The sequence below is a fragment of the Monodelphis domestica genome, chromosome 3, assembly GCF_027887165.1.
Source record: "Monodelphis domestica isolate mMonDom1 chromosome 3, mMonDom1.pri, whole genome shotgun sequence".
NCBI classification, from domain to species: domain Eukaryota; kingdom Metazoa; phylum Chordata; class Mammalia; order Didelphimorphia; family Didelphidae; genus Monodelphis; species Monodelphis domestica.
In genome coordinates this window covers 348,945,881-348,957,436 of record NC_077229.1, presented here as the reverse complement: position 1 = coordinate 348,957,436, position 11,556 = coordinate 348,945,881, and the positions used below count along the sequence as shown (strand labels likewise).

The 11,556-nt window shown below is 34.2% G+C and overlaps 1 protein-coding gene across 1 annotated transcript in view; it reads left to right on the top strand.

Annotated features, from left to right (window-relative positions):
• Positions 1 to 11,556, top strand: part of LOC100024319 (glutamate decarboxylase 1-like) — a 47,535-nt gene that overhangs the window by 14,430 nt on the left and 21,549 nt on the right. The window contains exons 4-7 of the mRNA XM_056821098.1: positions 2,456 to 2,546; positions 6,894 to 7,006; positions 8,402 to 8,517; positions 11,122 to 11,201. Coding sequence (XP_056677076.1) covers positions 2,456 to 2,546; positions 6,894 to 7,006; positions 8,402 to 8,517; positions 11,122 to 11,201 — 400 coding nt within the window. The remainder of the gene's footprint in view (positions 1 to 2,455; positions 2,547 to 6,893; positions 7,007 to 8,401; positions 8,518 to 11,121; positions 11,202 to 11,556) is intronic.

The window sequence follows — 11,556 nt, the reverse complement described above, 5'->3', positions numbered from 1 at the left end:
CTTATTAGCTCTGTGGCCCTGTCTGAGTCACTTTAAACTCATTTTTGCTTCAGTTCCTTCAGCTGTAATATGGAGATAATACATAATAATTTTAAAGTGCTTTGTACAGTATCTGTCATGTTGTAGATGCTATAGAACTGCTAGCTATTAGTATTATTATATAATATTTCTCTTGAACCATTACCTAACCTCTCTCCTTTTCTTTACCCTCAAATTATGCAATTTAGTCTAATATAATACATTTATTAACTGCAGGTATGTGTTTGAGGGTTCAATTCATGGTATTTCATTCCTGTTCTTTCATTGTTCTTTTTCTTTGAATGCCACGTTTCATTTTTATCTTGTACTTTTAGAAAGAAATCTATATTGTTGTTTTTTTTATCCAACAGGTAGCTTTCTATTTCTATCTTTTTAATTTTAATAATCCCCAGAGATAGAGTAATAGTCAGGAAGTAAGCAACAAAGAAATATAAGAAAAAAAAATAACAGATTAAAACTACCAATGAGTTCAGGAGAAAGAATATTCAACTAAAAACCTAGAAGATAAAAAAAGAAAGAAAAAAGAAAGAATATACAGCCCTGGAGAATAGACATCAGTGCTCCTTAGCTTCTTCCTTTGCTGGGGATCTTACTCTTCACTGTCTTTGGTCCCTACAACAAGGAATTTCTCCGTGATAGGATTAGCAGTAGTTAGATAGTGGTCCTCTTTCCTTCAACCCTGTACTCTAACCTTTGTTCAAGGTCCTTCATTCTTTAGTTTACTAGGTGGTATGAATATCCATTTGACAGGTTTGGGAGAGAATGGAATAATTGTTTTGGGTTGAGTTTCTGCCCCCTTGAGTTTCTCTAACCTAGGACATCATTTAGACAGAGGGAGATACCTCATTCTGTCACTTACCCCTCCTCTGCACATCATGGATTTAGTACCTTTGCTTCTTGGAGGGAGACAAGCTTGAGCAATTTAAGAGATCAGAAATTGGAGTAAGAAAGAAATCATTAAGTGAATCATATAGTAAAAGCCTATGTGTAGGTTTGTGGAGGCTGATAGAGAAGGTGGTTCTTTTGCCACTGTTAACTTAAAATATTATCTTACTGGTTTTCTTATTTTCATGTCTTATGGAAATGAAAATGTTCTAGCTCTAGCACTCTGTCTTTTCTTCTTGCTCCCCCTCCTCGCCCCAGTTCATAAATTCTATTGGCTTTTATTGCCTTCAGGATCAAATATAAAACCCTATATTTGGTTTTTTGAAGCTTTTCATAATATGAACCTTTCCTGCCTTTCCAGTCTTCTTACATCTTAGATAAGCTGTAAGTTGCAAGTTTCTTCCCAATTAAATGATCAGCTCCCTGAAAATAAGGATAATTGTTCACTTTCCTTAGTATACCAAATGCTTTGAACAATGCTTTGTTCATAGTAAGTGCTTAATAAATGCTAGTCGATGTGAGACTTGGAGCAGAGGAATATCAACTTATTTGTCTTTGCATTACTCTTGGTGTCTCTAGTAGTGCTTTGCTCATTGTGCTTAACAAATAATTATTGAGTTCCTGAATACCTCCTTGTCTCTAACACTCAGATTCTTATTTGGTTTCCAAGATGACTTCTAGATTCACCTTTTCTGCTCTCCATTCTGATCCCTTTTAACTGAGCTCTCTCTGACTTTGTCCTGTGGCTTATTGTGCTTTCTTGTTGCCTGGATATTTGTAATTAGGATAGTCTTCAAAGTGGTTCATATCCTGACCCCTTGCTATTTTTCCAATTGCTTCACATATTCTTCACCTCCATTTTTGGTGACCTAGATATACAGACTTATTTGCTGCTCATTGAACCCAGGGATTCTTAAGTTTTTGTTTTTGTTTTATTTTGTGGGCCCTGTGGAAATTGTTTGGTGAAACCAATGAACTCTTTCTCCAAATAATACTTTTGAATGCATAAAATAAACTCCAATTATTTTGGAGTACAATCAAAATACTAAACAAAACACAAAACCAAAAAATAAAAATTCATTAGATGAAGGCAAAGGTTAAGAACCCCTGATCTGAAATGGTATTCACGCCTCTCTCTCTGTCTTTGCACTGACTTTTCCTCAATACATGGACTGCCTTCATTCTCACATCCTCCTCTTAGTTTCCCAGGCTTCATTCAAGATGGAAATGAAATCCTAGTATCTACAGGAGGTATTTCCCATCCCCATGCTCCCACCAGGCTGCTGTGCCTTTCTCTCTGAGATTACCTTCCATCTGCTCTATATGCATCTTGTATGTGTCTGCTTTTAACATGTCTTCCTCATTAGAAGGCAAGCTCCTTAAGTTCTTTCTATGCCCTTCTTTGTTATCCCAGCATTTCGTGTCACATACAGTGAGCATTTTAAAAATGCTTTGGACTGACTGACCAGGTTTCTAAGCTTTGACTCCTAATAACATGTGTGACTCCTCTGTTCTGTTGGTTTTTCCATAGGACATCCTCGCTTTTTTAACCAGCTCTCTAGTGGGCTTGATATAATTGGGGTAGCTGGGGAGTGGTTGACAGCTACTGCAAATACTAACATGTAAGTATATTTCCCCTGATCACAGATGCTTTAGCAATTAAATCATCAAGGAAAATCATTCATTTTGAAGAAACATTGTACTGTGCCCAAAGTCACCCCTGGCATTATTGAAAATATAACGAATCATAGTTGGGATACTTGAAACGTGGAAGCTCTGAGGAAAAGCCTCGCTCCTTTTTGATGTGGCATCATTAGAGCAACTCAATAGCTGGGAAGTTCTTACTATGAGCCCCACTAGTATCCAATCTCTGTTCTTGGCAATTTGTACCATCCATCTTGTGATACCTGAGTTATTCATGTTAAGCTATTGAGCTACGATCTCCAGATTCTCCCTGAACACAATGCATATCTCCAGGAAAATTTACATTGAACTTCAGCACAGAAATAACCCCAGTGCAAAGTAGCAAGTCATCTTATCTCCTATCACCAGACCATGCATAGGAAGGTAGTCAATGTATGCTTGTCTAATGATTGAATTGTTGCTGAGTGACTAATTGAAAATATAGGAACATAGCAAAGAATGTGAATCCCTTGTAATTTTGTAATTTCATATACTCAACAGTGATGATATATTTCTTTGGCCCTAGGAGTCATCATTACTATGATGCTCCAGAAGGTTAATTTCCTACCTAAAGAGGAAAAAGATAAATAAATAAAGCTTTGTGAATTAAAAAAAATCCAAGCAATGATGAGTAGTTGCATAAGCTACCTGCAACGTAGGTTCATCTATATGTATATATAAGATGGACACTGTACATGGACAATAAAATGGATGTAGAACTGAACAGAAGGAATAAAGTGAAAAGAATACCTTTGGGAAATTGTAAATTTTTTAAAGGAATTCTTACTTCTTCTTGAAATAAAGAGCAATCTTATTAGCATAAACATTTCCTTGGAGATGGTATATAGCTTCAAGTCATAGGAAAACAACAGTCTCCAAAAAATGAATATTGAATGCTGGGCAAAAGACAACAGAGAGGTATTTGGTGGGAGTGAATATGCTATAGCACATTAGCATAACACATAACATAGCACCAAAGAAGAAATGTAATGAATATCAAGCAGAGAGATATATGGCTAAAAAACTATCCAGGAATACAGTAAGCCCAACTCTATGACTATTATATCTGAAATAATTAAGAAAGAGGAACAACTAATAGATTTTTCTGAAGTCACATTCTGAAGTCACACATAGGAGTAATCATTTGTAGGAGAGGCAGTCAGTTGTAATAGATGGAAAGATGGCCTTAAAATCACAGAGACCTGGCTTCAAGTCTTCTCTTTGACATATATTATCTTATCCGTGTGAACTTGTATAAGTCACTTAAATTCTCATCACGGTAGGTGGCTTTCAAAGACAAAATGTTGCAGAGAAGGAAACCGGAAATGGTACAGGTTGTTCCATCATTTTAGTTGCACAACAGATAGTGCCTGAGTTTAGTAAGACCTGAGTCTATGTTTGACCTCAGGCATTTGCTAGGTAGGTGAGTTTGGGCAAATCACTAAAGCTCTATTTACCTGCTATCTCATCTTTATAATGGGGATAGTAGCATTTGTGAAGTGCATAGCACAGAGTTGACTCTTAGTAGTTCCTCTCTCCCTTCCTGCCCCCATCCCTTGAGAAGGCAAACAATTTGCTATAGATTTGACACATACAGTCAGCATATTTCCGTGTTAGGCATTCTGTAGAAGAAAAGAGACAAAAAAACCTCAGGAAAAATAAAGTTGAAAAAGTATGTTTTTTTTTTCTATATTCAGACTCCATTGGTTTTTTTTTCCCCTGGAGAAGAATAGCATTTTTTAAAAAATCATAGGTCTTTTGGAATTGTCTTATTCTGTTGCTGAGAATAGCCAAGTCATTCACAGTTGATCATCATACAATATTGCTATTGCTGTTGCAGCGTTCTTTTTTTTTTTGCTCATTTCACTTTATATGTCATTCAATTTTTCTGAAAACATCCTGTCTATCACTTATCATGTCTTATAGAACAGCAATATTCCATTATGATCAAATACTACTTGTAGAGTCATTCTCCAACTGATGAGCAACCCCTCAGTGCATTTGAGTGAAGAAAGACCCCACTAGGGGTAGATCTGGAATCACTGAGACCACTTTGTAGGTCTCTTTTTTTCTCCCATCTTCTTATCTTCTCTCTTCTATTTTTGTCTTAATGTTGGCTTTTATGAGGAGCATAATGGGATCTCCTGTTATATTGTAAGGGGATGCTTTTCAGTTTGGTGTCCATTTTTCCAGCAGCCTATTATGATCAATGATTATCCTCCATAATTGAAATGAAAAAAAAGATTTTCTCAAAAATCTATTTATTCACTTTTCTCCTCTGCCAAAAACTTTGGCTAGTGCTTGATTTTTATATATCTAGTGATAAAGACTATTGACTTCTAACGTGTGTTATTTTGTTGTTGTTGAGTCATTTTAGTCAGGCCAGTCTCTTCTTTACCTCATTTTAGGTTTACTTGGCAAAGATACTAGAATGATTTGCCATTTCCTTCTCCAGCTCATTTATAGATAAGGAAAATGAGACAAACAAGATTATACAGCTAGTTAGTGTCTGAGGCCAGCTTTGAACTAAGAAACATGAGTCTTTCTGACTTTAGGACTAGCATACTATCCATTGCAATGCCTAGCTGCCTGCAATAGTCTTCATTAAAAATGCAGAATTTCTGCTTCCTTATCAACTGATATAATGAGAGGAATAAGGGTATTAGAAGTAGTTAGTGTAGTTAATAGAATTCTATATTTAAAGTTAAGGATAGTGAGTTCAATTTCTGCTTCAAACCCTTACTGATTTTGAACAAGTCACGAAAATTCTCAGCTTCAGGGTTCTCATTATAAAATGGGGATAATAATAGCACCTATTTCTTAGGCTTAGTATAAGACCCAATAAGGTGGCTTATGTAAATAAAAAGCTTTGAAAAACTTAAGTGCTATTTTTATGCTGAATTCATCTTTGCTCAAAACAAAACTTTTGATCATCAGAAAATTGATCTCCAGATTTACAGGCTGTTCTGTCAAGTTGTATTGAAGTAATTGGTAATTTTTTTTTTCAGACAGTGCCTTTGGCAATTAAGAAATAGGAAGTGATGAGAGGGAAAAAATGAAAGTAATGAGTTCTGTCAAAGTTCAGGAATACAGAGCTAGCAGTCAAAAAATAACTCCTAGAAAGGAATCTTAAAAATCAAATTGAAACAAACAAGCTAGACATTCATTTAAAAAATCTTTCCAACAGTAATATATATACATATATTTCTCTTTAACTTTTGAATATTATTAATACCTTTAGAAAGATTATATTCTACTGGATGTTCCACAAGTAGGTAGCTGACAATAAGAAGGACTAAAGCTATTACAAATTTAAAAATATGATTAAAAATCAACCAGACTCATGACTGCTGCATAACTTTTCCTTGAAGGGCAGTGGTGTTTTGGAAATGACACTGAACTTAGTAGAGGTGACTTGGTTTTGAATTTTCTTTCTGCTATTCCTTGTGTGAGAGTTGGTAAATCATTAAAACCATTTAAATTTTTGTGTCCTTATCTGTAAAAGGAGAGTACAATAATGCTTATTAGAATTTGACTCATGTATCTGCCAGGAGGTGCAAATGGGATGATTAAAATACTTTATAAACTATAAATTATTCTACAAACAAGCTATTTTTTGTTAATCTTGTGTTTTATGTTTATTCTAAAGTCTTTTTTTAAGATAGCACAATGCATTTTAAGATTGAAGCACAAGAAATCTGACAGGGCTAATGCTGTAATTATACTCATCAATCTGGTTTATGAAGCATATGTGCTATTTTAGAGAATTACTGTTCTTAAAACCAGCAATTCTGCTCATACAGATAATGAAAAAAAGAGAAGAGACAAGATTATTGGATGATGCAGTAGTGATGAGATTTCTATTCTTACATTTAAAGAATTAGCCTCTTTAAAGATAGGCAAGAGACCATTTGATGCTACTCTTTAAAAGTTCTATAAAACCTGCCATTGCATAATCCTGCACATCTAATGTGGTGGGCATTGTGGTATTATGCCAATAATATTGGCATGGAGTCAGGAAGACCTATGTTCAAATTCTCTCTCAGAAGCTTATTAGATGTCTGACTGTAGGCAAGTCATACTTTAGTTCTTTCAGCCTTGGTTTCTTCACTTGCAAAATAGGAATAATAATAGGAGCAACTTTACAAGTTGTTATAAGAATTGATTGAGTTAATTTATGTTCTTCACAAGTATTATGTAAACATTAGTGATTACTACAGATAATGCTTATCACATGCATGTATCGCATTTAATGCAAACAGCAACTTGATTTATATTATATACAGGTTTACATATGAAATATCCCCTGTGTTTATTGTCATGGAAATGATACTCCTGAAGAAAATGCATGAAATAATTGGCTGGGGAGAAACAGAAGCTGATGGAATATTTTCTCCTGGTAAACAGTCTTCAAGGGCCAGACTAAATCATGGATGTAAAAAAGAATGACTTGATTTTCATCTTGAGTGAAATTTAGGCATCTCTTTCTTTTAATTTTTATGATGTTTGTCAAATTTTGATACATTTCACTTGATTGTTTTCTTTTCCCACTTTTCTCTCTTTTCTTTATAATTGGAAAATAAGAAAAATGTAATTAAGATGTATTAGTTGCCAAATATTGTTTGATTTTGTTATTTTTCCCTTCTTATTTGAAAAATAAATAATTGCAATAAAGGATGGCTCTCTGGGAGCAGAGAAAGGGAAAGATGTACGGGAAAGTTTAAGTAATGGAAAAACATAAAGTAAAGATAAAAACTACTTAAAAAAATAAGGTAAATACTTAGCTTTTCTAAATATAATCAAGTCTCTAAATTTGGATGATGTACATCCCACAATACTAGCTCTAAATCTATGATGCTATTTACAATCCTATAAACTTTGACAGAAGAGATTTTTGAATCTCTGATGGTCATCTCAGATATTGTGGAGACCAGCTGGGAAACTGGAGATAGGCAAATGACTTCATGGTCCCCACCCTACCCCACAAAAAAAGGCAAAAGGACAGATTTTGAGAATTACAGTAAAATTTTCATTAATCTCCTGAAACATGCTAGAGTCAATTATTACACTGATGGCTTGTGAGCATGTAAGGAAGAAATGACCATTAGAAATCAGTATGGGTCAACTTAAAACAAGTTATACCAAATTAGCTTCATTTCCTATTTTTATCAGAGTTGCTAGACCGGTATATTTGGTCCCTCTTAAAGACTCAGAGTGTTAGTTTCAGAAGACATCATGGCTTACACACGAGTGAAACTCATGAATCCTGAGTTTGCATATCTTTTCCACTTTAGCTTTAATATATGACATCAGAATTTCCCTTGAATTGATTGGTTTTAGTTTTGCAAGATGAGAGGTACTAAATGATTGCTGAGAATCTTTTGAGTTCTAAAAGGCTACGAAGATATATTTTTGGCATTTTGTTATTTTTCAAAAGCTGTCATGATATTTTCATGTTGTGATACTTCAGTGTCAGATATTTTACAGAGGCAATTCTTATTCAGATACTGGTTTAAAAAGGAGAAAGCACTGTAATAATTTTTACATTTCTTATACAGATCTTTTCCAATTTATTTTTGCTTTTTTTGCTGGAAATAAGAGTTTTTTAAAATGTAACTTATGCTAGTAGACCTTTCTTTTATATACTATTTATAAGAATACTTTCAAAAGAATATTAATTATAATACACAACTAGTTTCAGTCATAAGGGATTTTTAGTTTACTATTATTACCTTCCTCCATTCTAATTTTTTAAAATTATGTTTATAGTGACATTTTTGTCTTTCTCCCATAGGTGGGAGCATATCAAATCTCTATAGCATATTGGTAGCTCGTTACAAGAAATTTCCTGAGATTAAAACCAAAGGCATGGCTGTGCTTCCACATATTGTATTATTTGTTTCTGAACATGTAAGTACATTTTAAATGGATAAGCATTCATAAACTATATAACTTAAAATTAACAAGAAACATGGCTCAGACCCTGAAAGACCAGAATGATATTCCTTGTAGTAGACAGACTCACATTTTTCTTTAGGACAAGGTTAATGAGGTTGTACCATAAAGATCTGTGTGTGTGTGTGTGTGTGTCTGTGAGTCAAAATTTCTTATGATGTGGAAGTGCAAGGACAGCCAATACAAATAATTCAGTATGGAGAATATTCATTTCAACAGGTTTGAAAAACATAGGGAAACTGGCATCTAAAGCTGAGTATTCCCTTTACCTAAAATTAAAAAAAAAAAGTCCTGGCACTGCATTTAAAGCAAATCCATTCTGTCTCTTTTTTAAATGAAGTAAGCAACTGTGGGGTCAGGGCAGAATTATTAGTTAGAAAGAAAAATGTAGATTGAAGAACTAGTCAGTAAAAAGAGAATTTGTTTCAAACATCTTCTTGCAGATTTTAAAAAGCATAAAAGGACTTACAACTTTTGGGAAAGTGTGTATATGTGCCTTCAAATACATATGATATCATTTGACATATGATATAATCTGGAATTATGATTTTGTTGTTAAGTCATTTCAGTAGGTTTGACATTTCCTTCTCTAGCTCATTTTACAGATAAGGAAAGTGAGGCAAATAGGGTTAAGTGACTTGCCCAGTCACAAATCTATTCAGTGTTTGAGGACTGATTTGAAGTCAGGAAAATAAGTCTTGCTTACTCCTGGCCCAGGGCCCCATCTAATGCACCGCCTACCTGTCCAACATGATTACTGTGATATAATTAATATAATTAATATTTTAAATAGCCAAGGGTATGTAATTTTGTCTTAATTCCCTGAGTTGAGTATATAACATTACTGTCACTCTTCAATTTTGTTTTCTTTCTTTCATTTTTTTAAATAAATAAAATCTTCTAATTAGTTTGGTTTTCCTCCCTTCCCTCTACTTCAACAACATTTAAAATCAAGTGCTCTCCTATTGAAAATGTTAAAATTCAACTTGAACAAAATGTACCTCCTTTGGGAATCCCGATCTGTAGAATAATTGGCAATCCATGAATCTGGAGAAATTCTACTACAATTTTTTAATTTAAATGGACATTTTACCATTATATTTTATTCACACATATTGGATGCAAAAGTGTTGTTTTACACATTTGCCTCAAATGATTAATATTCTATTTTTTTCTTCCATGTAAATGCAATTTTATCTCCAAAGGTACAGCATAAAAATATTAAATTAATGAGAATTCTATTACTCAGATTGACTATACATCTATTTCCATTTAATCACACTACAGGAAAATTTTTAAATGTAGTCTTTCTCTTTCCGCCATGACAAAAGAAAGTTTCTTCAAACTATGGGAAACACTGTCAGCCTAATGAAGCCTGGGCTGACAATTAAAAGAGAACTTCAGCTAGTATGAGAAAGTTAAATGGTGCAGTGGACAGAGTGCTGGTCCTGGATTCAGGAAGATTCAGCCTCAGGCATTTACTAACTGTGACCCTGAGTACATCACTTGACCCTGTTTACCTCAGTTTCCTTATCTGAAAAATGAGTTGGAGAAGAAATTGGCAAACAGCCCCTGAATCTTTGCCAAGAAAATCACAAATGGAGTCACCAAGAGTGAGACGTACGAGGATAGTCTATTTTCAATCTTACCTGCCGCCACCATCATGGCGACATTCATGAGATGAGACAGTATATGATAGTGGCACAATGGAGACTGGGAGTTTAGATATCTGTGTTCTAGTCCTGACTCTGTTCCTATGTATTTTACCTCAGACAAGTGATTTATTCCAGTGCTCTCATGTATAAATGAGGAAAGGTTGGCAAGATGTTAGGAAGGACCTGAATTTTGTGCTAGGAGCATAACAGAAGTGGATAAAGATAAGAGAACAAAAAACAAGACAACCATCTTACACTGAGAGCCAGTGGTGGAGATAGGAAAATGAATGTCATTAATGTAAAGACAGAGGAAAATACATAATTTTAGAGAAACAGTAATGTAGGTAATAGACATGATATTCTATTACAAGAATTATTGCATGATATATCATCATATAAATATAATAACTAGAAACAGATGCAGATATATTTTTTCTTTTTTTTTCCTTTTGTACAGATTTATGAAATCATCAGTACAGGGAGGACTCCCTGACAAGCTCCTTCCTCTACTAATGCTCTGCAACTACTGTTTAATTCATAGTGTTAGAGATTTACCAGGGTGACAGAGGGATTAAGTAGATTTTCCAGGGTCACATAGCAAGTATATATCATAGCCAAGACTTGAACATAGAATTTCATGGCATCAAGGGATTTGTCTAATCACTAATCCCTAAACATTACACCTTTCTCTCTGACCCTTGACTCTGTGTCTATATACTATTTATCTCCTCTCAAAAATGTTTGCTAGCAGTGCTGGAGAGTATACAGAGCATTAGAGAAGTAAAAGACACCATTCTTGTTCTCAAAGAAACAAAAGTATAAATCTCTTCCTGTCTCTGTCTCTCCATCCACTAAATTTTGCTACCTCCCATATTGATAAATCTATATCTTTTTTTTCCTCAAGAGTCATTATTCCATAAAGAAAATAGCAGCAGTACTTGGCATTGGAACTGATAATGTAATTGAGGTAAAATGTGATGAAAGGTGAGATTTAACTATTTTCTTATAAATCCAGAATTAACCTGATTTCTGAGATTCCACTTTGACTTGTTTCTCCCAGAGTTCTTAGGTAGAAATCCACCTCATACAAGCTTAGGATTCCTATGAATTGCTTTCTTTCTGTATTGCCTCAAAATCTACCCCTTCCTTTAAAAAAAAAATCCTTCCCTCGACCCTTCCATTCACTCTAGCTTTTGCCCTATATCTCAACTCCTTTTCTCAATTTAACTTTTTTGAAAAGTCTTCTACATTCAGACCCTCTAGTTCTTTTCATTCTTTAGGTCTTTGCAAATCTCTGAGGCCAAATTGCTCTCAACAAAGTTTATTATGATCTTTAACT